This window comes from Fringilla coelebs, assembly GCF_963513975.1.
Source record: "Fringilla coelebs genome assembly, chromosome: 7".
Taxonomy (NCBI): Eukaryota; Metazoa; Chordata; class Aves; order Passeriformes; family Fringillidae; genus Fringilla; species Fringilla coelebs.
The window spans coordinates 24,400,055-24,426,723 of record NC_140035.1 but is presented as its reverse complement, the minus strand read 5'-3'; the positions used below and the strand labels follow the sequence as shown (position 1 = coordinate 24,426,723).

Below are 26,669 nucleotides of genomic sequence, written 5' to 3'. Positions count from 1 at the left end.
CCAACTTCCTGTTCAAAACAGGAACGATTAATTTCAATACAGCATCAGATTTCTTAGGGTTTTGTCAGCCAACTCTTGAAAATATTGCGGAGTGGAGATTTCATAGTCTGTCTGGGCACCATCCTCGCTGTAAAGAATTTTTCTGCATTGAAGAGAATCATAGAACAGCCTGTGTTGGAAGGGACTTCAAAAGATTATCTGGTCCTACCTTAAGAAATCCAATCAAAACTTGCCTTCTTGCAAGTTGTGCACACTTCCCCATGCCCAATCCTTGTGCACCTTTAGGAAAGGTTCCTTTTTCTCTGTTACTCCCCTAGGCAGTGGGAGTCTACAAAGGAAGGAAGAAATGCTGCTTGACAGGTTACCAGTGGGGCTGGCACACATAAATGCTGTGGCTGCAGTTCTTTGTGGAGATGTACTCTTTGCATCTCTTCATAGAGTCCTAGAAAGGTTTCTGTTGGAAGGGGCCTTAAAAACCATTTAGTTTTAACTTCTCTGCCATGGCAGGAACTAGACCTTCCCCTAGACCAAGTTGCTCCAAGTTCAATCAAATCTGTCTTTGAACAATTTCTTTTCCACTTCCTCATTGCCTGTTCCAGCCTTTAAATTGCCCTCAGAATGTCATAGGCTTTTGACTTGTAAGGGTGAGCAAATGTGCCTGGAAGGGAAGTAATTTTTTGCCCACTGGTGCAGAGTCTACAGTGGTCTTAGAATACTCTGTTTAGGTCAGGGTGTTCCATGGGGGCTTTGTTTGATTTTATGATGCCTTGTTTTATAAAACAGGAGAAAATTTATAGCTAATGCTTTTTTTTTCTTACTAAAATAAGTTATTTCAGTACAGTAATATGAATTTCTGCAGCTACCAGTGTTACTTGCTCTTAGTCTCTTTTACAATCTCTTGGGTGTGTGAGGTATCTAAAAGCAGATTAACTGTAGTTGTCATCCTAACTCCCATGTTTTGTTTCTAGATCAGACAAAACCCCTGATGTTCTTTGAAGGGTGTCCCCAGCACCTGGGTTGCACCATCAAGTTGTGTGGTGCTGCAGAGTACGAGCTCGCTCGTGTGAAGGAGATCCTGATCTTCATGGTCTGTGTGGCTTATCATTCCCAGCTGGAAATCTCATTTCTTATGGATGAGTTTGCCATGCCCCCTACTCTCACCAAAAACACTTCCTTTCACTCCCTCATTGAGGAGCCAGGAGATGAAAATGAACAACAGAACCTCTTCAATGGCGAGGACTTCAGCACAGCAGTCAAAGACATTGAACTATCCTCTGAAAAGCTGTCTGTAATCTCTGAATCAGTGTCCTCTGATGAGGTCAGTTTGCCTGAACCAAAAGGTGTATTTGACAGAGGTGACCAAGAGAACTGTCAGCTGGAAACGGTGTCCTCCAAGCAGCAAGAGCAGCACAAAGTGGAGTCACCATTTGCAGTGCTCGGCTCTCTACCTCATGCAATACCTGAAACATCCCCACTGCCCCTCCATGGCATGGACCAGCACTTGGCCACTCTGGATGACCAGGCACTAGAGCCTCTTCAACAGGCAGATGATTTACAGGAATCCAAGAGTCAGATGAGAGTCTTCAGAGACCCACTCCAGGATGATACTGGTTTATATGTCACGGAAGAGGTGACTTCATCTGAGGATCGTCTCAAAACTTACTCTGCAGCATTTAAGCAGGAGCTGAAAGATGTCATTCTCTGCATTTCCCCAGTGCTGATGTTCCGTGAACCATTTCTTTTGACTGAAAAAGGCATGAGATGCCCTGCCCGGGAGTACTTTCCTGAACAAGTTTATTGGTCTCCTCTCCTCAATAAGGAATACAAAGAGTTGGAGAGCAGAAGGAAGAAGCAATTGTTGCGGGATTTCTCTGGGCTGCAAGGGAGGAATGGGAGTGTCCAAGCCAAGGCTATCCAAATCTTACCTTCTCATGAGTTGGTTAATACTAGAATAGCAGAGCATCTACGTGATAGCCAGAGCTTAGCCAGAATGCTGGCTGACTATCGGGCCAGAGGAGGTAGGATACTACAGAAAAGCACAGATCCTTTTGCCCAAAATAAGGATGTGTCTAGTGTCCCTACAGGAAAAACTGGGGGCAGAACTGAAGAGGAGGAGAAGGGACTGGCTCAGAGTGAATCCTCATGGTCTCATAAGGTAAGATTGAGTTGTGCTGCTCAAAACTCAAGTTACATCAGTTTCTCATGGTATACAGAAGATGTAGGGTCTCATATTAAACCAGAGGGGTTTTTTTTGTCTGTTTGTTTGTTTGATTCTGGTTTTTTTTTTGGTTTTGTTTTGGTTTTTTTTTTTTTTGACTGGGTCATAACTCCATTTTAGATTGCAGTGCTCTGCAATCATTCAGAACAAGAGACTGCAAATTTTTTCTGAGAAATGCACAAAGTCAGCCCAGAATCAGTTTTGCCTGTTTGACTGGGCTGTACCTGATTTCTGAAAATGAGTCCATGAAGAGGGAACAAACCTTAAGAAGTTTCTTAAACTGAGCTTCCTTGCTCCTTGTATTTGGTTATTTGTTGAAATGTGCTTTCATTTTCAGAGGGCTTTATGTCGTGGGAACAGCAGTAGGCTGTAATTACATTAAAGTACTTGATTGATTGTAAAAGTTTGGGTGGTCTGAAGAAAAGTGAGAATCACATAATGGAGGGAAAGGAATCTTCTTTGAAATTTCAAAGCAAGGGAGTATGTGTTTGTAATAAAAACATTTTAAGTTTTGGTAAACTGCCATGAAACTTGTATCTGAGGAAAAGGAGATCTTGGGACTTCCTTGAATTGTGAGCTGTTTAGGAAGAATGTCTGTGAACAAGAGTAACAGAATTGATCTGTTGGAACAGTCAACATTTTGGTCCCTGAGCCAATCAGCCCTTGTGTTCATGAGCAGAAGTCACTTTTTAATTGGCACTTAAATGTAGATCTCTGTAGCTTCACAGGCCATAATCTTACAAACTGTAAGAGTAGCCCTTGCTTTGGATCAGACAGGTTGATGCTGTTTTAAATTTACTCAATGATCAAAGACAAGTATTTGGTAACATCATAGTTTTGTAGGGTGTGGAAGGGGAAACAGCTCCGTTCCAAGGGCAGCGTGGTACATCTCTTCCCAGAGAATAGGAAGATGGAAATCTTTCTATAGCCTGAATGAGTAACTGAAGTATAATATATTGGCAGAGTTTTGAATCCAAGATGTCCTACATCATACAGTAATTTAGAGACTGGATGTTTGTCATGGGGCTTTTGTTGTTTTCTGTTTCTCTTGGCTTCATTTCCACAGAAACACGCATGTTCATTGGTTTTGTTACAAGTTATGTTGTTCTAAAAATGACACTTAGCAAGTATATGTAGTACAGGTTTGCCTGAGGCTGGGAGATAATGCCAAGTTCATCTGTACAAAAGGAGAAATCAGATACTTGTCTTTGAATAAAGTTACTAGAATAGAATTTTGTCAACAGAACTTGTGTGTGAATGGAGGTGTCTGTAACCACTGAATGAGTTCTTTTCTCTCTGCTAGGTGGATTGCCTGAGTCCAGTAAACCATCAGAGGCTCTGTGTTCTCTTCAGCAGCTCTTCTGCTCAGTCCAGCAATGCTCCAAGTGCCTGTGTTAGCCCCTGGTATAAAACCTACTCTTCTACAGCTTGGATAGTTGCTATTCTTTCCTTCCCAAAGTCAGAGTCAGTGCCTGCCTCATGGCAGTATTTCTTTGAGGAGTACTTGGTAGGTTGTGCTCATCCTGTAACAGGAACTTTTGCCAAAAGACTTTTGTCTCGTGTGGTCAGGTGAATCTACAGCAGTATTGCACAACCTCTGTAATACCCAAGGCATGAATGAGAAAGCCCAGCCTGAAACCAAATGCTTTACTCTGCAGTGAAACACCAGCTAATGTCTCTGTGTGGGGAGCACTGCATGCAGTCTTGTGGAGAAGAGTTAGTGTAAATGAACACAAGACAATGTCCAAGCTCAAAAGTCAGCCTTGTGAGAATCTTGGAATACTTGTCGATTGTATTATCCAACAGTGGCATTGGAATACATTGCTATCTTTTTCATACTATAGTCATCAGTATTAAGGGCTTTATTTCCAGCTTAGGGGGCTGTAATTTGCTAATTGTGTTTAACTTATGAAACACTTTTATCTCTATTAAACAGGACAGGTCTTGGTGTTTAATCATTAGCCTAGGTGATTTTAATTGTTTAACTTAGGTGAAAATAAAGATATGGTCCTCTTACAGGGAAAGGTCTAAAGTTCCTATAAAAGCTTAGAAATGAACCAAAGAAGATGGTCATATGCTCACTAAGCAGCAACAATGAGAGGATGTAAATTAGTGAAGTTAGGGATATCTGAATTATGACACTTAAACTGATACACAATTTAAATGGCTTGGTCGCCTCAGGTTCTGGGGAAACTAAAGTTGCTATTAATTATGCTAGAAGGATAAGGATTTTTGAGGCTTTTTTCATGTTCTGGATGTACCCTTTTTTGTAGCTGTTTAAACATTAATGCTTGGAGCTTAAAGATGTTTAGACTTCTGTGCCTAGATATTTTTGAAAATAATCTTCAGAAGTGCAGTTGAATTGTATTGGACTTTTAAATGTCAAGTTTAAAGTTGTTCTAGTAGGACTTTGTCATTATTAGCAAACCTGACAGCAGGGATCTAGGAAGCATAGTCAAGTGGAAAAAATAATCTTTGAAGTTATACAGGGCTGTAAACAGGCCAGCAGTGGGTGTAGATCTGTGCTCCTAAAGGCCATTGCACAGCTAATGGTGATGGCATCCAGTCTCTAAAGCTTTTCTTTCTCTGCTTTAGGATTGTGACCATGGAGTTCTATGGGAAAAATGACCTAACTCTAGGGATTTTTCTGGAGCGCTACTGTTTCAGGTAAGGAGGAATTGATTCTAATTCACTCATGCTCACAAGTTACAAGCAAATACATCCATTGCTTTCCTATTTTGGCCCTGCCCTTCTTCACTTCATGAGGAAGTGAAACAGATTATGAAACAAAGTTTATTAGTTCATAAAGGCAAATGTGTTCACATAGCCCTTTCTGTAGCAATTAGGGGTTTAAGGGCCAAATTAAGAGCCTGAACATGTATTCCAACTGTCTGTTTTTCAAGACAAGCAACTGTTCTGGTCACAGTTTTCCGAGGTTCCTCTTTGAAAGTTCATACAGGTGTTGGCTAACTCTACTCATTTAGTGTCTCAGAGTAAGGCTTTGTCATATGTGCAAGGTTGCCAATGTAAATGGTCCAGAACACTTTGAGCTCTGGAAAAGTACTGTGTCATTTATTTCATCTCATAGAGGTGTAAGTTGTTATGTTTCTGTAATAACTGGTGCTGTCACACCCCCATGCAGAGTCTCAGCAGGGTGTGAAGGAGGATAGGTAACCTGCTGAAAAGACAAGCTTACTCTGTTCTCTCCATTGGACACTTGCAGTAGCAGAAGGTTCTCAATGTTCAGCCTTCTGGAGGAATAAGTATTTCTCCTTGTGCTGATCAGTGAGAAGGAGCTTAGCTGCCCACTTTTAAATTCCTGCTTCTCTCTGCTCATTAGGTAGTGTCTGCTCAATCTCCTTAGTTTCAGTAATTAAAATTCTTTATTTTTTCACTTGAGCAAGGAGAATCTGAGCTTTTTCAGGCTCTTTCTGGTTTTAAAGAATATCTATCTGACTTTGGTACCTCAAAAATTCAGCTTTTATTTTTTTGGTATTAGTCTTTCTTCTGTGACTTAAAAAAAACCATCCAAATAAAGATCATGGGTTTTACTGTTCAAAGATGTTCTATGGCAGTGTGTTGCATACCTTTTCCTTCAGGAGCTGGAACATTGCCATTTTAAGGCTTTTTGTCACATCTTTGTCCTTGTTAGTATTTGCTTGGGTACACTGCCAAAGCAGTCTTTTAATTTGGTGCCGAGGACTTCCACAGGTGCCTTGGTCCTTATACAGAATATATAGGTAGAAAGTAAAAGGGTGATAGCAACCAGTACCCAGTCACTGCTTTTGGGACCTATACAGCCATTGCTGTTGATGGAACTTCACTATGTGCTCCTTCTAAATTGCTCTGCAGATGCAGCTTTCACTACAGGCATAGAAAACTCTCTTACAGTGAAGATAAATATTACCAGGATATTAAAAGGCATATTAGATCTGTTGAATCAGTTCTTCAGCAGTGCTGGTGTGTGATCATTTACAGATGTTTCTATTTCTCTCTGTAAGGCCTTCCTACCAATGCCCCAGCATGTTCTGTGAAACACCAATGGTGCACCACATCCGTCGCTTTGTTCATGGGCAGGGCTGTGTGCAGATCGTGTTAAAGGAGCTGGACTCCCCCGTCCCTGGGTACCAGCACACCATCCTTACTTACTCCTGGTGCAGACTGTGCAAGCAGGTAAGCATGTGGACTTCAGAATCATTGCTATTCCAATTTAGTATTCTTGTTGTGACTGGCTTTGTGTGGAAAGGCAGCATTTTTGAGAAAGTGCTCATGCCTGGAGCTATGGCTAAACTGGCAGAAAACCTGTTACTGGTACATATGCTCTCATGTTACCTACAAATTCCTCTTTTTGCCCTGGGGCTGTTGAGGGTGAAAAATCTTGTGTGAGGTAGTCTTGTTAGAAGTGTGAAAACTGACTCTGAAAGGATAGATCTAAGCAGAAAAAATGGAGTTGCTCACTTAGAGGTGATGATTATGGTCCCTTTCTTGCAGTGGATCTTTGAGCATATGGGAAAGGGCAGAGACCAAGACCTACCGGCATAGTAATTGGCTAAAGCCACTTGCTGTTGTTTGATCTGCTGTGGACTGAACAGCCTTCATTATGTCAATGTGATGTCTGGAGTTCCTTTAGTAGTCATTAGAAAGTAACATCTTTATTAGAGAAATATTAAATTGCTTTTAAAAGCCCACAAGATAATAAGATTGTGTATTATCTGGAACTTGTAATTTAGCTAAGAAAACATTGCTAACTGGATGCTCGTGTCTAGCTAAACATGAAGAGCCTTCAAAGAGATGAGAATAAAACATAATGAAAAAAGATTCATGCAGTACCTGAAATGCAAAACATCTGAATTACCCATATGGATGACTCAGGTCACCTACTTACGCTGCCTTAGACATGGGTGTTGGATGCCTGCAGGAGGTTGACGCAGTTGCTGACAGCAAGTCCTGTATTGCTGTGTATACAGCTGCTCTGTAACCTTTTATTTTTGTGTGCTCATGTAAACACTTATGTGGTTGAGGTTGTTAAGTGTGTGTAAAGTGTCTGCTCTAAGCTTGCAAGCACTTCTGAAGTTGAAATACACTGCAAAGCAGTACCAGTGCATTTGTAGCTGCAGAATCACCAGGGCAAAATATATGATATGGCCACGGCTGCTGGCTGGGTTGCTGGAAATTGACTCTATTCAGAGAAATAGCATCCCAGGAATAAGCTTCCATCAGTGGAAGCTTATGTTTGGACTCTCCTAGCTTAGCACGTTTCATCATCAGCTGGCAGTTATTTAACATATTCATTTTAACTATGTGTTGGCCTAAGGTATGCATAAATGCTGTCTTTGTTGTTAAGTATGTTTCAGGGTCGTGGTTGCTTCTGGTACTAGAAATACTAGATTGCTGCCTGGATTATCTTGTTTGAAGGATGAAATTTAGATGCTTGCCTTTCAATATTTCAGGTGACACCAGTTGTTCCCCTTTCCAATGACTCTTGGTCTATGTCTTTTGCAAAATACCTTGAGCTGAGGTTCTATGGGTACCAGTACACTCGAAGGGCCAATGCAGAGCCTTGTGGGCATTCCATTCACCATGACTATCACCAGTATTTTTCCTATAATCAGATGGTGGCATCTTTCAGGTGAGTTCCACTGCTAAAAACTTCCTTCTCTCTCTGGTACTGTATGAAGCATGTGGCTCTAGTAAGGATTCATCAGTTCTGTCCTTCACTGTGAGTATAGCATGGGATGGCAGAACTGTACCATAGCCATAAGTGTGGGATTGTGTGCTGGCTTGCAGAGGGCTTTGTGGGTAGCATCACTGTCCTAGCTGTGGTGGGCAGTGTTCCAAGAGTGGAAGGTTCCTGTTCATTAAACAGTAGGGAAATGCTTTTCCCTATCTAACTCCACATGCATTCAAAATTTTGGTTTTGCAATATGATTTGTGGTTTTACTTCTTGCCTGGGAGAATGAACAGTGTTATTCCTACTAAAAGTAACTAAAGCCCCGGACACATTGACAGTGGCCTTTTTCGTATAAGGGCCTCAAACTTCAGTATGGTGTAGAACTGGTACTGTGTGGTGTGGGTCTTGTTACAAGCTGTTGTATTGCCTTCTCAGCTACTCTCCGATCCGGCTGCTGGAAGTGTGTGTCCCACTCCCCAAGATCTACATCAAACGACAGGCTCCCTTAAAAGTTACTATTTTGCAGGATCTCAAGGATTTCTCACAAAAGTAAGCTTTGTTTTCAATGTCTTCTTGATCTTATTTGTATTTTGCATTTTTATTAGAAGAGCATATAACAATTTTGCTAGTATGATGAGATTTAGCTAAATATTATTTGATAGAAAAGTAATCGTTTAAAACATGTATGCGTATGTACTTCCAAGGGACAGTGGTATTGAAATCTTTGTTACCTTTGCTTGCTCTGTCTGTACTAATGTCTCAACTCTTTGTCTGGTGGCAAGTCAGGTTAAACATTGCCAGTAGAAACTAAGATTCTTTTCATCTCTGTCCCTGATGTTTCACTCATGTCTGAGTCATATAGCATGTTTCTGAATAATGCTGCCAAGCTACTGAAAGGTTGACCATCAGCAAGGCAAGTGTCTGTCATTACCTTATGAAATGCCCAGTTAAAGTATTTTTAATTCTTCATCTAATGCTAAAATGAAAAGATAGTCCTAGAAGGCCGACCTGGAAAACAGCACGTTACACTTTATACTCTTATCCTAATGTTCCTTAATAGAACATCTGACTGAGTTTCAATTCTTCAGCCCCAGAAAACTGCAAAGACTTTGCTCAAATCTCTTGTCCGAACAGAACTGTTGTCATTCTGTTAGTCATGTGGCAACAGAACTCTGGTGTATAAGTCTTTGCCTTTGTTAGCTATTGAATATGGTAACAGCAGGCAGACTCTACCTCATGGTGAACTACCATGAGCCTGGACACTTTCTAAATGTAGGAACAAAAAGGTGGAAGACAGGCAAGATGAAAACTCTGTAAAATCCAGCCAGACTGCTGTTCTGTCTGGTCGCAGCATTCCTGTATTGCTGTATGTCTCTGTGACCATCTGACTTCAAAACCTGTGGAGCTTTGTTTAGAGCTGAAATAGAAGTACTCATTTTTTTCAAAGCCCTGCTGGAGGACGTATAGCTTGCAGACCCAGATTCTTCCTAATCACAGATGACACAATAGTTCCTCTGTGTTAGTAATTGTTTGAGACATTTCTTAGTAAAGTGTTTGAGACATTTGTATTGCTTTCTGACAACTTCCACTGCTAAGAATAAATGGTGGAGACAAATGTCAGCATATGTAACTTCTAGATTTCTCCTATTACTAATAAAGTTTCCCCAACTTTTTCTGTGAATACAGTTGGATAGCTTACTATGCAGGAAGGCTGTCATATATTGTCTTTTGTATTCTTAAATGTTAACCTTCAACACATTCAGACTGTTTTAAAGAATGTTGAAGTAGCTCCAAGTAGTCACAGCTCAACTCTTTGCATTGCTGTTGGCAGGGTGTCACAAGTGTATCTTGCTGTGGATGATCGCCTTGCTTCTCTGAAAACAGATACCTTCAGCAAAACAAGGGAAGAGAAGATGGAAGACCTCTTTGCCCAAAAGGAGGTAATAGACTATTTTTACATCAGTGGTCCATAGGCTAAGTGTGTGGAGAAGCTACTCAGATCTTGTGTTGTCTTGGTGAGATAACACTGACAGTTTTCCTTTTGGCAGATGGAAGAAGGAGAGTTTCGAAACTGGACTGAGAAAATCCAAGCAAGGCTGCTTTCATCATCACTGGACACACCTCAACAGCTGCAATCTGTTTTTGAGTCTCTGATAGCTAAAAAGCAAGGACTTTGTGAGATGCTACAAGCCTGGAATAATAGGTAAGAGGAAGCATGCTGGAATCATGAGCAACACTGATACAGTGTTGGTTCTGGGAAGGAAGAGGTTCAGCTGTAGTTTCTTTCACTATAGAGCAATTATTGTATAGAGCTTCTGCTGAATGTGCTCTACTGGTTGAGGACGCACAGCTGATCAGTTGGAACAGAAAATCATTTGAGGCCATATGATAAATGCGTTGTGTTGTAGAGCACAACTTGCATCTGGAGGAGAAATTTTCATTTGAGTAATGATGGAAGAGATGGGAAGAGGGGAGGATGGGACCTGTGGGTTGGGTGAAATAGTCTCAGAGCTAAAGAAAACGTGCTGTCTTTGGCCATTTTGATGCATCTTTGGCATGTGTTAGCAGCAACCTGAGTTTGTTATGGAGAAACTTCAATAACTTTTGTCATTCAGAGATAAATTTATCAAAAGGTAGGTTACTGGTGTTTTCTTTCATGGTGGTGATTTTGTGTGGGTACTTTTTTTGTTTGTTTGTTTGTTTTATTATTATTTTTTGTTTAAGACTGCAGGATCTCTTCCAACAAGAGAAAGGGAGAAAACGTCCATCAGTACCACCCAGCCCTGGGAGACTGAGGCAAGGTGAAGAAAGCAAGGTATGGCTAACAGACTGTAAATCTCTGAAACATTTTTTTTTCTGGGGCAGCACAAGTCTTAAGACCAGCTTGAGTTCTCTTTAATAGTTATTAAGCTAGTTTTATTGAGTCTTGTAATTTTCAATTGTAAAAGCTTAAACTGTGTGCTAGTATATGTATCTTTTCCTAAAAGATGTGAACTAAGAGCCATATTATGGAGAGGAAGACTAAGTATGAATAGGAGTTGATGATTTTCTGTGATGTTTGTGTAGTGTTGATGTGAACACTGCCATCAGAGAGCTGCAGTCATTGTCAAGTATGTGCCTGGATAGGAATTGGGTTGTCTCCTTCAACCCTAGGTTGTTGCCATCGGGTGCATCCCTTGTGAACATAAAAGACAAATACTATTGACAAATAACAGAGCAAATGACACAGGAAGGATTGATAATGGCTTTTCAGGATATGATGTATCCTGTGGGAACTGACTGAAGGGATGGATTTTGGACTGCTGCCTCAAGAGCTCTGTCCAAGGATACACATGCCAGCATGCTGAACTTCCACCCTTTGGGGAGCTGGAGCTCTGAGGAAATGTCTGGGCTGCGAGGCAGTGCAAGGCAGGACAATATAAGCATGATACCGAGAGGTTGAACTCCCAATAGTTCTACGGTTGCAAGGTGCACTAAAAACTCGTGGAAACCCTGGCTTTGCTCTGCTGCATGCACAAATGGCCCTTCCACTTAACACATATTTATTAGGTGCTAAAGCAAACCTTACCTTGATCTAGCCAGAAGTAGGTTCTTAGAGAGGGAGTGTAGCAGCCATCATAAGCGTCCTGTGAACTTGAGTTGCTGTTGCCTTGTCTGTTTTGTATGGTGACAGATGCAGAGGCTGAGAAGTGGGTGGGAGTTCTCAGTTGTAATACATCTGCTTTTGTAAGTGCTCCACACAGGAGGAAATAGAACTGTAAAAGAGCTTGGCACCAATGTTGGTGTTTTGTTATTCTGCCTAGATCAGTAGCATGGATGCTTCCCCACGCAATGCTTCTCCAGCGCTGCAAAATGGAGAGAAAGGTCTGTTACTTATTTTTCATAATATGCTAATAGAAGCATGTTGTAGCCATTTTCCTGACATAATATGGGAGCTTTTGTCAAATTTGATAAATCAGAGAAATACTAAATCCCCATGTCACATTTGTTTTTTCTAGCGGTAAGATAGAAGTTGGCCATTTGCTTCTAATATGAAGCTGTATTACTAGTGATTAGTACATTGGCCCACAAGAATTTTCCATTGAACTTGAGTTTAAAAACTTTCAGAAGCTTTCTAATTAACTGAATAACTACATGGAATTTGGGAGATTCCCAAAGAGGCCTTCTGCCTTTTCTGTGATCTGGTTATGGGTGCTGAGATCTCTTACCTGTGAGGCGCACTGGGAGTTTGTGGGAGCTGAAAGTAGCAGTTGTAAGAGTACACATTTTCTGGAGGTTACATGCTACGCTGATGAGCTTGCCCAGTCCTTTGGTCTGTTTGGCCTTACTTGCTTTCTAAATAAAAACTTTCTGAAAGTAGGTGTGGCTTATAGCTTGGGCTTGGAGCAAACAGTATCACTTCTGACAGCCATGTAAAATCATTTCTTCTGTCCTTAACTGTCCTTGTACTCTCAGAGGATCGTTTCCTGACGACTTTATCAAGTCAGAGCTCCACAGGCTCCACCCATCTGCAGCTGCCCACCTCTCCAGAGGTTGCATCGGAGCATATGACTGGTGCCAACACACTCTCTGAGCAGGACACAACAAGCAGCTCAGAAGGTATAATTCAGTTGTGATCTTATATTCTTTCTCTTGCTTTTCTGTGCCAAGTCCACAAAATCCTTTTAGGAAATGACAAATAACTTAACTCTGTGGTCTGTAGTCATCCTTCTGAATTTACAGCTTAAGCTTTGATATTGTGATGCAGACCTGACATGTGTCTGTTCCAGATGTGTTTGATGGACACTCACTGGGATCTACAGACAGCCAAGTGAAGGAGAAGTCTACTATGAAAGCTATTTTGGCTAACTTTTTGCCTGGAAACAACTATAACCCCATTCCCTTTCCCTTGTAAGTACTGCATAATATATAAAAAATGTACAAAATCAGCAACCTTGTCAGATTGCAGGCAGAGCCATGCATGCTTCCTTTGCTCAGTGTGTAATTTAAGGCATTACTTGAGTTTGTCTGAGTAAGATAGAGAACTTTGTCGAAGTAGGAAGTTTTCTGTGTCCATTCTAGGTGATTGTAGGTTAACTACCTTTCTTATGAATGATCTGCCCTTGTGTAAAGCCAGTATTAGTTTCTTCTCCTAGCAGGCATGCTTCCTCATAGCTCTTGTGGGAGAGGGAGGGGTGGGGAAGAGGGGAGAAAGGTGCCTTCTAACTTCATTGCCGCAGGGAGGGAGTGGAAATGCCCTTCTTTAGCAAAGACTTAACTAAAGCTATATGCCTGCATCTTTTTTTTTGCTTCCAGAGCTCTTCCAAGGGTTGGACTCAAATTTGCATTGTCTGGGTGTAGGTCAGGTTCAATGGCTACTGCATGTGCCCTCAAGTGTCCCTCTCATGTGAAGATGGGCAGGCTGGAAAGTCTTTCAGCTACTTGGTCCGCGTGCTTTGTAGTGTTTCTCATTTGACATGAGCCTAACGTTTGGCAGCCTGAGTTTAACTTGGGAATCCCACCCACAGTGTAGGAGCAGAGGCCTTGAGCTGATGAGGTAAAAGCTAAATGACTGACGCTACAGATCAGTGAAAAAATCATACAAGAATCCAGGAGGCTTTGGGGAATTTTCTGTGATAAACTGCCTGTTTAGAAAAGAGTCCAGGTTTGTCCCATAAGTTCAGTCTACAGGCTATGCTACTAGATAGTCAAACCAAACTCAAACAGGTTTTGGTGCCATTAGAAACAGGGGCTGCTAAACAGAAATAGACTCTTATTCTAAACTAAAGCTGGTCTTCTGATCCAAGCAGCTTGCTTGAAATGCTGATTTCCCTAACACTTTACCATTTAGAATTAACCACATAGTTATGAATGTGTCTATTGGGAGAAGCTGATCTGGGGAGCTTTGGATCTATGCTGAGACTTGCAGCTTGTGCCTGGGAGTGCAGTGATGATATCTGGGTTTTGAGCAAAACTTCTATTCTTTACACAAATTTTTATGATCTACTGACAGTCTGTTGTTTTCATTTAGTGATCCAGATAAGCACTACTTAATGTATGAGCATGAACGTGTACCTATTGCAGTCTGTGAGAAAGAACCAAGCTCCATCATAGCCTTTGCTCTCAGGTACTGGTGTGATTTGGCTTTTCATCTGACATACTTTGTACTTTTGCAGCTTTTGTGTTTGAGGAATATTTAAATTTTGATGATAGGGAACAAGCATGACAGAATTTCTCTAGTAAGCCATGTTAGAGTTTCTACCAGAGGTGGGGATCTTTCCTCTTACTGCTGAGATAATGAAAGTGCAACTGGAATTTGGACTTTTTTAGTGGAATTCTAGTATGCAAAAAATGTCTCAGTTGTGTGGTGCTTCTTTTAATGAGATATCTATCACTAGAGAAAGAAGTGCAACTAAGGTTTGTTCAGCCTCTCCAGCTGGAGGAAGTGCAACTGAGCTGGGGAACAGCTATTAGTATCGATATTGCAGTCTGTTTCTTGCCTACCTTTGGTCATAGCAGCTCTTGTTACTGCTCAGCTCTTCTCACCAGCTGCTTCAATAAACCTTTGGATTTGCATGTCACAAGGCAGCAGATTTTTGAAGAAGTGCATTCTTAAACTGTGGGAGGGGAAAAATAAAAGGATATTTTTCCTGCAGTATTGACTAGAGCAGCTTCTGTTCTAAGAGAAAAAAGTTCTAATAATAAGAAAAAATAAAGCAGAGGGTTTTTTGTACTGTGGTGTTTTGTTTCCTGTGGTTGTCTCTGAACTGAATCTTTGGGCTGGTATTGCAGAGTTTCTAAGAGAGCACTTAATTATTCTGGGTATTTCCCTTTCCCTTTCTTTTCTTCTTACCCCATCAGTTGCAAGGAGTACAGAAATGCCCTGGAGGAGTTGTCCAAAGCATCTCTGAAGAGCAGTTCTGAAGAAGGACTACAACCAAACAGGTTACATGCAGTAACTACAGTACATAGAGTGAAGAAATAGTGATGGTAGTGAATAAGCCAGAACTAGGATTAGGAAAAAAGCCTCAAAATATGCCCCTGTTAGGGTGTCTGCTTTCTGATGGAATCTGACTCATTCCATGTAACCAACACATACTTCAGTATGTGAGTTTCCATTTCACATTATGGACCATGCTGGCTCCATCACCTAATCTCTTGGCTGTGTGCATAGTAGGAATACTGGGCCTGCTTACCTTTGCTGTGGTCATGGATGGAACTGTTGCTATGGACCCTGAGAGATATATTTTAGGAGGGTGGAGGAGGACAACTTTGGAGAGTTCCACACTGTTACACCTTTAAATGGTGTCTTTTTCCTTTAGTGTCTGGGCAGGGGAGAGAGAGAAATGTCCAGGCATAAAGCAGTAGTGTCTTTGGTGGCAGCATTTGTTGGTTCATCACTTCTTTGTTGTTTCTCCTTTCAGCGTGTCAGACAGCAAACCCAAGAGCAGCAGCCCTGTCCGCGTGCCCGAGGCTAACGTGTGTCCCCTTCGCAATGCAGAGCCAGAGCAGCGTAAGACCATTTTGCCAGAATCATCCGTGGTGCTAATCTCAGCTCAGACTTGAGTCCATTTAACCTAGATTCTAGTTCATTGGAGAAGAAAAAGCAGCATTCTGAGTTGAAATTGTGACTAGTCTTAGTGTTGACTTAATGTAACACATGAGAGGAATGGGATTGTGTGGGCTTCTTAGTTTTATGACATCATTAGTTTTTATGAGAACTATTATGGGCTCAAACTGTCATTCCCTGATTTAATGTTATTGTGTAGTGAACCTAGGATTGTATCCCTGTTCAGTGGGATACAATGCCCTTCTTTTGGCATTGCCTTCTTTAAAGAGATGCCATTAAAATATCTTGAAATGGAGACATTAAGATTTTACTGTATTAAAGACACTTATTCTTGGTCTGTGTTTTCAAATGTCTCTGCACCCTTGGATGCTACTCAGAACACTAGATCATCCACCCTCATGGACCTTAGTTGCCTGAAGTTGTAAAATGAGTTATAGTTTAATGGCATCATTGCTTCACATAGAACAATGAATATGGAATGTTCATAGGAGTCATGCTGTTATTAAACTGCCTGTGGAAATGCCAACACCATCTTTTCTATTCCTTTTCACTGTAGCAAAGAAACCATCTGGTGTTTTGTCTTTCTTCCGTGGCACGGGAGGGAAGAGCCCAGACCTGTCTTCGCAGAAGAAAGAGACCTTGCGTGGTGCTGACAGTGCTTATTACCAGGTTGGACAGATGGGCAAGGAGGGAGCAGAAAACCAAGGAGTAGAGGCACAAGGTACAAGACTGCAGAGTTCACCTCTCTTGGGTTGGTACTTCTCCCAGACCTCATTCATCCATGTACGGCCCCAGATGCACTCCTTCTTGTACTTTTTCAGCAGTCCAAGGTTACTCAGCATGCACTGAAAATGAATCATTTGAACATCAAATGTTTTTTTCCCAAGTACGTTGCTCTTTGTGATAAGGGAATCAGGGTCTTTCAAATCCAAGCTATAGGGACGTGGAGTAATCTGGTCTTGAATGCCTTTGGATTGAGTTGACTCTAGTTAAGCAGCCCTGTCTTTCTCACATGCTGTTTAGTTCTCATTGTTTTAGCTCATGGAAAATGAATTAAGAGAGAGGCTGGATTTGTGTCCATAAACAGCAGTGCCCTTCTAGCATATGTATTATATTATACAATTATAGCTGTATTTATAATTCCCTGTGTATAGTTCCCTCTTTATTCTTGGAAAAAAAAAGAAAATATTTTTCTTGTAAAGTGAGTTTACAAGTAGTACCTAATGTGGCTTTCTTGGTAATAATAGTGAACAGCCCTGACCAAATGCCCTTTATGCCTTCAGATGACGGAGATGGAGGAGATGGACAGAAGAAACAGGTGGTGAATCCCCATGTGGAACTCCGTGAGTAGTTGTAAATAACAACTTGGTTTTAGCTGGCAAACTCATTTCTTCATGCACGTGCAGTGGCAGTCGTGAAGTTGTTTTTTCTTGGTATTCTTGGTATCATGAAGGAAAAGCAAATCAAGAAAAGAACTGTGCAATTTTTATTTACTGCAATCAATCTCTTGCAAAACTACTCCATAACCTTTTTTTAATTGTTCTTTTGTTCGAACACTTCCCCATGACATATACTATGAGCTTATCTAGAGGAAATTGACTTTCCTGTCAATTTTCCATTTAAATCCTGTTGGTTGAAACTTCTGAATTACAATAAGCATGAGAGAGATGTTTAGCACAATCATACTCCTCTAGACACGAGTAGAATCTCAGTGTTGTCTCGGGTAGTCAGTGTGTGTTGCATGCTGTTATTGAGGAAAACCATTTTTTGCAGAGTTCTCGGATGCGAATGCCAAGTTCTACTGCCGGATTTATTATGCTGGGGAGTTTCACAGGATGCGCGAAGTGATCCTGGGGAGCAGTGAAGAGGATTTCATCCGGTCCCTCTCTCACTCCATGCCCTGGCAGGCACGAGGTGGCAAATCTGGAGCTGCGTTCTATGTGACTGAGGGTAAATGCAGCTTCTTCCCTCCTTGTAATTAGGGATATTATTTCTGTTTGGTGGTGGTTAGTGTGTCATTTAATCTCTGATAACCTCTGTCCAGAGGGTTGCTGATTGTTAAGTGGTCACTGAGAAGGGAAAATTAAGTGGGTTGTTCTGGGGTCTTCAATATCAAATTATTTGTCTCTTTGTATGTGCAGGAAAACAAAATATAGTTCTGTTTTTCAGCAGTTGTAGCTAGGAAGGCCAGTTGAACAGAAGGGTTGTACTCTCAGGCAGGCTTCAGAAAACAAAAACTTGACTATAATTCAAGGAAAACTTGTTGTTAAAGACACAGTGTTTCTTATAATCTTATGTGTTAATCTATTTTTTTTTTAAGAACTTTGGCCGTTTCTAGGCTTCTATATAAAACAAATATTGAACAGAATGGTCTGTAGGCAGTTTCTGTTGGCTGTATAGGAAGGCCGTATAGCTGAGGTAGATCTAGTGTAGTCAGTCTCTTGTACTTGTTTCACTGGAAGGTAGAAATCCAGGGAGGCTGAAATTCAGAATATGTGAAGTAAAAAGAATCTAGAAATAAGCTTCTGAGGGTAAGGATTTAAGAGAATTGTACTGCTTTAATGTTTTACGCCATTTCAGCTATGTGACAGTCCTAAAAAATTGCAAATATACATCATTTATTGTATGTAACCCTGTTGCCTCTGTCTGATGTTAAAACAGATGATAGATTCATCTTGAAGCAAATGCCTCGTTTGGAAGTCCAGTCATTCCTTGACTTTGCTCCACACTACTTCACTTACATCACTAATGCAGTTCAACAGAAGGTATTAAAAAAAAATGCTTTTTATTTTAGTCATTGTTCTGCATTTTAAAGACTAGTAGAAGTTTCTATCAACCTTTTTCATTTAAATAAAAGAAAATTTTGGAGGGTGTGAGTTACATTAATAATGGGTTTTTAAGATGTAAAGTAGAAATTATGCTTGGACTTCTGAGCAGTAACACTCAGTCAGACAGAACAGTGGTGCTTCTAGTATGGAATTGCTGATTGTCTCTACACAGATCTTAACCCGTGTCTTTTCTTCATTAGAAGCCCACAGCACTGGCTAAAATCCTTGGGGTGTATCGAATTGGTTACAAGAACTCTCAGAACAACACTGAAAAGAAGTTGGATCTACTTGTCATGGAAAATCTTTTCTATGGCAGGAAAATGGCTCAGGTAAGAGCAAAGTGTTCTGTTCTCCTGCAGTGCAGTTGTGACTGGGAGAAAGAGCAGGGTCATTCGTAGCCATCTAGGTGACTTTTAACTTTGCATGTGCTGTTGACCTCTCTCATTGCTCAGAGATGACAGTTTGTGCCTCTTCCTCGTTATGTGATCCTCAGGAGCTTGATGCCTGTGTTGGCTAGTTCCGATAGCGATTGTGCAGGGTTCAGTCTTCAGAAGTCTTGTTTGTCCCCTATCTTTGGTGTCTGAGAGAAAGCATTACTAACCTGGTTATGAAAATGTAAAATCTTTCTACAAAACTCTCAGAGGAACTGACTGGAATTACAGACTAATTTGTTTAGAATGAGAGCCTCACTCAGAGAGAGTTACTCTGTAGTGGAGGGAATTAATTATTTTTTCAACCCACTGTTTTTTCTTGGAACCACTTCAAGTGTGGGACAAGATTTTGAGTTCAGTCTTGCTCTTAGTCGAGGAAAAGGCATCTTTATCCGGCATTGAAATGAAAATATTAAAATTACTAGGGTGAAATTCTCTTTAAATAGAGATTTGAAGCTGAAAAGGAAGTTCACACAAACATCACTTCTAAACTTTGATAAGTATTAGTTCTTTCCACTTTACCTCTCAGTGCCTGACCTCAAACAGGGAATGTTTGTGGGAGGAGGTGGATGGAGGGAATTCTAGATGAATATAAAGGATGTTTTGGGTTTTCTTTCTGCTTGTCTAGCGTTTAAATCATGAGGAGGGCTCAGGCACTACAAAAGAGAAACCCAAACAGACTGTGGACTCTATTCCACGCAAGTTGGTGAAATCTTGACTGGACAGAACTTGAACAACCTTCTCTAACAGGGAGAAGTAGGACTTAGGACTGGAGAGCTCCAGAGATAATTTGCAGCCTCATGATGGGTCTGTCTTTTGCCTTGCCAGTGTTAACTGGTGCTTCATGCACCACCCACCTCCCTCTTCAGTGGCTTTGCTTTTGTCAGCAATTAACTGTAGAAACTGGCTGGAAAACTGAGGTTACCTAAACAATTTAAAAAGTAGAGGCACCCTTTTTCTCTTAATTTAGACTAAATATTAGTAAAAGTTGTGAATTGAGGTGGCAGAGCTTCACCCAGACTTACATGCTATTCTCTACAAAATATTTTTTGTTAATTGTCTTTCTCCTAAAGAGAAGGAAGGAGTTGCCCAGCTTTGCTGCCTTCTCAAGTGCTAGGTACTGAAGTCTTGAACCCAGAAGAATGAACCAAAGTAGTGCTGTTCTCCATTTGCAGGTGTTTGACCTGAAGGGCTCCCTCCGCAATAGAAATGTTAAAACAGAGACAGGCAAGGAAACCTGTGATGTGGTCCTGCTGGATGAAAACCTTCTGAAGATGGTTCGGGACAATCCTTTGTACATCCGTTCCCATTGCAAAGCTGTGCTGAAAGCCTCCATACACAGTGATTCCCAGTTCCTCTCCAGCCATCTCATCATCGACTATTCCCTGCTGGTGGGGCGTGATGATACCAACAACGAGCTGGTCGTTGGGATCATTGGTACGTTGTCTTTTGTATTTTGTTGCTCTCAGATGATGAAATGGTTGTCTTCTGGTTTAGATGTTCATAGTGCTCCCTCCAGAGAGATGTGTGTCAGGAAATCTTGTCTTCTCGCTTGTGGAATACCACCCTCACCTCTTACAGGTATTCAAAGTGGAGGCAGGAAGTCTTCTCTCCAGGTCTCTCATAGGCTCAGATTAGCATTTGCATTGCTATGAGTATATGCAGGAGGCCTCAAAGGTAGTTTAACCTACACTTTGACTCCAGTTGAGTTATTTGTATGCTTTTATGTGTTTAATCTGTAAACTTTAGTTTAGTCATGTTTACATAGGCTTTTCAATCTTGTGTGGAGGGGCTCTAAGGAGAAACAGTATTGGTAGGGTTGGAAGAAAGAAGTTAAACATCATGGGATCTCATATAATCATATAGTCTGACCTGAATAATGTGGGTGGCAATGCAGTAATTACCTTGCTGCATCCTCTGACTTGTGACTTGAAAGTAGAGACAGAAAAAGAGATGGTTTAGACAGGCAAACTTCTGTAGTATAAAAGAGATGAGGCAATTTTGCAGGATGTGGAATTCACTTAGGGAAATGGTCTTGAAACCCAGCTCAGAAATGCTTTCAGATGAGATCTCAGGACAGGAGGTCTGGATTACACTTATTCTGATAAAGCTCAAAAGCCATTTCAATAACATTTCTAGTTGAGAATTAAAGTCCAAGCTACAAAGAAAGCTCTTGTTTGTTGCAAGTTGTTATTACTTTCTAGATTTGTAGACTCTTGAATGTTGGAATAAACAGGATGGGACTACACTGACCATGTGCTTCTCCTGTATGTGTGGCTTTTTATTGCCCTATGTCAAGTCTTATCTGATGTATTTTATATGATATTTAAAGCTACCTGTTCCTTCAGCGTTTAACACAAATATCTGAAGGAACTTGGTGAACACATATATTATCAAGAGAAGACATGTCTGCTGTATCAGGCTATCAGAATGTTCTTTAGATGATACCCTGAGGACTTACACAGTACTCAGGCTAAATTTGTGTCAGACTGGAACTAAAAAATCTTAGCTTGGACAGTGTTTTGATCTGAGGTCAGTATCTCTACCTATTTTAGATCCTTATGTGATACAGGAAACAAGTTAGGTCTCTGAAAACTGATCTTACTGCAGCTTTAGCTTTGCTGGCCCAAATGTTCATGTGCTTGTATTGACTGAGCATGCCTTCTCTGGAAAGGGCTTGGAAACAATTCAGAAGTTGTCTTCTTGCTGCCCCCTCTGCCAGCCAGGGTCCTTGGTCATGTTTCCAGTCCTCCCTATCATAAAGTGGCAATCCCTTGCATTCTGTTATCAAACCTGCAGGTGGCTGCAGTGATGACAAATACTGGTTTAAATGGAGAGGTGTCCAAGCCTCAGTGCTTCTAGTGGGGCTTCTGGGATGAGAGTGAGTGAAGTGACCCTTGTAAATGAGCCCTTGACCCTCTAACATGCATAAAGACATATGTGCTTGGGCAGCCTGTTCTTGTGACACAGGAAGAGTTGATTGTGATCTTGCTGGACTTTTGAGAGACTGTATTCGCTCTACCCAAACATAATCAATTCTACAGAAAGTGAGGCAACTGGTAGGGAAAACACTGAAGCTCTGACTAAAAGCAGTGCTTTCCTGCCCTCTATGGGGGGAAAATAGGTACATTTTAAAATAATGTTATTTGGATTAAAACAAATAAAACATATTTGTGTGTGGATTTTTTTTTTTATTGTAACAGACTATATTCGTACTTTTACCTGGGACAAAAAGCTTGAAATGGTGGTAAAGTCAACTGGCATCTTGGGAGGACAAGGTAAGTCTGGGCTAAAAGCAAAGGTTTTGATCATGTTTCCTTGTTACATGGAAGCTTTCTATAACACTGCTGATAAAGTCACAACTTCCCCACCATGCAAAATTTGACAGATTAGGTTGTCAAGAGCAGAGGAAGGAATAATAGAATACCAGGTTGGAAGGGACCTCAAGGGTTGTCTGATCCAACCTTTCTTGGCAAAAGCACAGTCTAGACAAGATGGCTCAGCACCCTGTTCAGCTGACTCTTAAATCCCCTCTGTTGGGGAATCCATCCTTTCACTGGCAAGACTATTCTATATATGGCTGGTTGTTCTCATTGAGAAAAATGTTCCTGTTGTGTCTAACTGGAACCTGCCCAGGAATAACATATACCCATTACCCCTCATCTTTTCCATTTTACACTCCTTGTAAAATGAGTCTCCATCTTCTTTTTAGCCTCCCTATAAATATTGGAATGTGGTGATATCGTGGTGATATGGTCTCCTCTAGGCAGCCTTTTTTCCAAGGCTGAGCAAACCCAGTTCTCTCAGCATTTCCTCATGGGGCAGGCTTGCCAGTACTTGGATCATCTCTGTGACCCTTCTCTGGACCCTCCTCAGCCTGTCCACATATTTCCACACCCCCCCCCCCGCCTTTTTTTTTTTTAATATAGCAGGGACCAAAACTGAGTCCAGTATTCCAGGTGTTGCCTGGAAGTGGCACCTTCCAGGTGAAAGATAATGCTGGGATTACTGGTGGGATAATGACTTCTGTCCTTCTGTGTCTCTGCTGGTGATGTCCTTGTTGATGCAACCCGGTGTCCTTCCTGCTGGCTTTCTTTGCCACCGCAGCAGCAGCACTGTTCACTGCCACTGAGCTGCTTGTCCATCCTCAGGTCCCTTTCCCAGAGCTGCTCCCCAGGGAGATCCCAGCCTGTGCTGTGCCCCTGCATTAAGTTTTCCGAGGTGCAAAACCTTATGCTTGTTTGTTGTTGGACTTTATAAGGTTCTATCTTGTGGCCTTCAAGTTAATGCTGCCTGCTGGTGTAATCTCATGTGACATCTGTCTGTTCTGCAGTGCCTTTAGCCCAGTTCTAACTGCTCTTGACTCTTACCCGTTAGGTAAGATGCCCACTGTGGTCTCTCCAGAACTGTACCGGACCAGGTTTTGTGAAGCTATGGACAAGTATTTCCTCATGGTGCCAGACCATTGGACAGGACTGGGCCTGAATTGCTGAGCTAAAGCCCATATTGGGAAAGCACAAGAGGACAATGACATTATAGGCCACTCTCTTTCAGCGGTCTGTCCAGCAGCAAGAGGATTGCAGCTCCATGTCTACACTGACCACGTGCATCATGTTGCAGAGTGTGAAATCTGCTTGCACTTTAATCCCTCCTTGGAGGATAATAAGCAAACCTGCCTCAGTAAGGATCTAACCTGTAAGGTACCACTGAACAGCACTGATAAGTGACATCCCTGCTGTCAGTAGGGAAGGTGATGCTATCTCCTTTTAAGTACTGGACTGAGACTCTATCCAGATCCTGATGGTGAAGAAGTACATGATCTCTGGAAGTCTTGCACTGCCAAAATGGTGTTGAATATGTGCAGCTCATGTTTCTGTAGTGGATACTTGGTACTGAAAATGTGAAATAAACTCCCCAAATGTGGATGGGGGAGAGAAGAATGAAGTTAATTCATGAGTTCTGCTATTGTTGCAGAGGTCTGTAATTGACCTATTTGGGATCCATTAATAACTTGTGCTGTTTATGCTCCATAGTTTTAATTCTTACTGGGTTCTGTAAGCAGTATTTTTTTAAGGCAGCTCCACATCTATAATGCCCTATGACTCCATCTTTTAAGTTTTGTTGCTGCAGTACAGCTCTGGTTTATCTGTCATAATCACATTTTAGCTGAATCCCATAAAAATGGGTTGTCAGTCATCAGTATACTGCAAAACTCAGAACATATCCCTTCACTCGTAAACAGTACTTTGATCTGAGTGTTGCTCAAATTCCTGGAAGCAGGTAATTGACATACCCTTTAATTTAACAAGACTTGATTGATTATAGTAATGAAGCAGATTAACCCTTTCCTTAGTAAAGGTATTAAGTTGCTAGACAAAGTGCATATTGCAACTTTCTTCTTAATGCAACTATCATTCCTGGCAGATCACTTCAAATCCATTTCAGTTTCCCTTTACTTTCAAGCAATGCAATTACCTCATGGTGAAATTTTGCCAGGAGAATGTTTTTCTTGTATTCATGACATGATTTTTTTTGGTCACGGAGATGAATGTAGTTGTTGTTTTCTGTAAAAAAGAAAACCTGAACTAACAGGTTTCTTGTATGATGCATAAGATGTGCAGAGATCTGTGAGTCTCTATATTATTACAATAAGCATTTCTTTCCATTTTAAAAAAAACCTTACCCATTTTTGTAGGTGATGAGTTTACTTTTTCATTTCATTGTAATACAGGCCAGTAAATAAGAGGAGTTTTAATGAGTTTGAAAGGCAAGAATACTGTCCTTTGACTTCCAGTCTCTGATGGAGGAACATCAAATGTACATGGAATCTGGGACAGGATAGCTCTTAGTGATTGCTTGCTCATTCTAACCAGTTGCCTCATAATGCCCTCATCACTGTAACTATGGATTGAAACGTGCATTTTGGTCAGTTCTCCTGTGTTCAGTATTTTTTTCTGCAGCAGATGGTGGTGGCTGTTTAGGAGTGACCAGCAGTAGGCAGCACCCAGAAAGGAAAAGGTCAGAGTGAGAATTGAGCTCTTTGCTCCAAAATCAACCAGTGCAGCTCTTGTCTGAGCTGCCAGGAGGCAACAGTCATTTGTGTTGGAAGGAGCCTTCCTCACCCTTATTGCAACACTGTACTAGAGGATGAGCAAAGATGCTGGCCTTGAAGCAGTAGAAAAGACAGTGTCCTGATTTCCTCAGTACAATGTGAGAATTGTTTCTGGGGGTGCACTGTTGAAGGTTGCAGTGATATGTGCTGTGGAAAAAGGACACAGAACTCCTTGCTTCAGTCCAACACAGCACATCAGGTACAGCTGATCACCTCTGGGATGCATCTTGCCTCTTTTGTTGAAATGTTCTCCCAATTTACCTGGCTGTGTGTGTGGCCTTGTCTAATGAGGTCAACCAGTCCGTCAGCTCAGTGCTACTCCCACTTCTGTGGCCTCTACCTACTGTCTTGGTTCATCAGTGTGAAAGAACCTGCCATGCAGCCTATGTTCCAGTCTCAGCTGAAGTTTACATGTGTTCTCTTCCTTCCCTTCTTAAAGTTTACAGGGAAAACTTGACTGTCCTGGCCAGCTAAGGTGACCCAACAGCAGCTAGTTACGTTGTCTTCCACCTTTGTCAGTATGTGGATGGGTGGATGGAGCACGAGTGTGGGCATGGCACCTGGCTGATGTGATGTGCTAGCCCAGTCTGTCACCAGTACCCCTCATCCTTATCCTGGGATGTGTGGCTGCCAGAGTCCTGAGCAGATGGCTGTAAGCAGCTTCATCATCTGACAGTAGCTGGTACTCCTGAATGTGACAGCACGAGGCCCTCAGCACTGCAGAAGGGACAGAGAGAATCTTCCACTGTTCTGCAGCCTGTGAACAGAGCCAGAGACGTGAATGGTCATGGCCCAACTTCTTGTGCTGAAGTTTCAGCAGTTGGAGGGATTTGTAGGAATGATCTTGAGCTGGTATCAACAGTTAATTTTTGGCCAGGATATGGCTGATAGACTAGTCCTGATTAGACTGGAGTATAGAGTAAACTACTGGTCATGAGTATCACAGTAGCTGCAGTATCAGCTGGAGTTGGGGCATCTTGGATGTCCTGTGATATAAAGCTGTAAGCATTTCTAGTCCAAATCCCAGCAGCTGAATGGGTCTCCTCAAATGTTCCATTTTCAGTATGATAGTTGTCCTGACATTTCAATTACTACCAAGCTTAATTTTCTCAGAAGGAGAGCAATACTTAATGCAGAACAAATCTTTGAGAGCTGCTTGGGAGGCTGTGTTCAGTCTGTGTCCCTGTAGAATTCCTAAGGATGAACCCTTTGGTCAGAGCTTTTTTCTTTGTTTATAACACAGGTTTAGCATATGTGTAAGTAAATCCCAGTTGCAAATATGAAGACTGAATTTCTTCAGAGCTACACTGACTCTTCTGTTGTTTTGATCTGAGGCCTTGAGACAAATGTCTAAATCTTGTCCAAGTCAGAAGCAATGACTGAGTCAGCATGGGGACAGCAGAATGCCTTCTAGCAGCCCAGGGATGCATTCTGTCCCCAAAAAGCACATGAGGGACTCTTGCTGGTAGAGCAGTTCTAGTGGGCTTGGGGGAGTTACCTGTGAGTCTCCTCTGTGAGAATGACCAAAACCAAATGGATTGCTCACTAGCTGGTGGCCAGACTAGTCATTCTTCAAAGCACTTAATGTACTATAATGTATGCATTTCTATTCTAACTTGGTTCAGCTGTATTTTATAAAATTGATGTACTAAACTATTTGAGAATAATTGCCTTGACTACTTGGAGAATCAAAATGTAATGTATATAGATACAAATAAAGTGACTAAAGTATACTTGAGTCTGTTCCATGTGTGGAGCAGTTAGGTGCCATTGCACCCCATTTTCTCAATCAGAGGCAAGGCCACCGCCCACTGTGCAGGGACTGCTGTGCTGGAGCGTGCCAGCTCTGTGTGCGGTGTA

At 41.6% G+C, this 26,669-nt stretch overlaps 1 protein-coding gene across 4 annotated transcripts in view; it reads left to right on the top strand.

Annotated features, from left to right (window-relative positions):
* PIKFYVE (phosphoinositide kinase, FYVE-type zinc finger containing) overlaps nucleotides 1–26,515 on the top strand; it is a 63,102-nt gene extending 36,587 nt beyond the window's left edge. For 3 of the 4 annotated variants that reach the window (XM_084209436.1, XM_084209434.1, XM_084209437.1), the window contains 24 exons: nucleotides 969–2,155; nucleotides 3,522–3,622; nucleotides 4,814–4,885; nucleotides 6,220–6,391; nucleotides 7,669–7,847; nucleotides 8,325–8,438; nucleotides 9,721–9,829; nucleotides 9,938–10,092; nucleotides 10,614–10,704; nucleotides 11,693–11,753; nucleotides 12,345–12,488; nucleotides 12,659–12,779; nucleotides 13,185–13,313; nucleotides 13,900–13,995; nucleotides 14,730–14,813; nucleotides 15,293–15,381; nucleotides 15,995–16,159; nucleotides 16,722–16,781; nucleotides 17,212–17,388; nucleotides 18,100–18,203; nucleotides 18,467–18,595; nucleotides 19,873–20,134; nucleotides 21,901–21,975; nucleotides 23,075–26,515. In XM_084209436.1, coding sequence (XP_084065562.1) covers nucleotides 969–2,155; nucleotides 3,522–3,622; nucleotides 4,814–4,885; nucleotides 6,220–6,391; nucleotides 7,669–7,847; nucleotides 8,325–8,438; nucleotides 9,721–9,829; nucleotides 9,938–10,092; nucleotides 10,614–10,704; nucleotides 11,693–11,753; nucleotides 12,345–12,488; nucleotides 12,659–12,779; nucleotides 13,185–13,313; nucleotides 13,900–13,995; nucleotides 14,730–14,813; nucleotides 15,293–15,381; nucleotides 15,995–16,159; nucleotides 16,722–16,781; nucleotides 17,212–17,388; nucleotides 18,100–18,203; nucleotides 18,467–18,595; nucleotides 19,873–20,134; nucleotides 21,901–21,975; nucleotides 23,075–23,190 — 3,992 coding nt within the window. In that variant the 3' untranslated portion in view covers nucleotides 23,191–26,515. The remainder of the gene's footprint in view (nucleotides 1–968; nucleotides 2,156–3,521; nucleotides 3,623–4,813; nucleotides 4,886–6,219; nucleotides 6,392–7,668; nucleotides 7,848–8,324; nucleotides 8,439–9,720; nucleotides 9,830–9,937; nucleotides 10,093–10,613; nucleotides 10,705–11,692; nucleotides 11,754–12,344; nucleotides 12,489–12,658; nucleotides 12,780–13,184; nucleotides 13,314–13,899; nucleotides 13,996–14,729; nucleotides 14,814–15,292; nucleotides 15,382–15,994; nucleotides 16,160–16,721; nucleotides 16,782–17,211; nucleotides 17,389–18,099; nucleotides 18,204–18,466; nucleotides 18,596–19,872; nucleotides 20,135–21,900; nucleotides 21,976–23,074) is intronic. The other variant, XM_084209435.1, reaches the window with a different exon arrangement.
* Nucleotides 26,516–26,669: the final 154 nt, after the last annotated feature.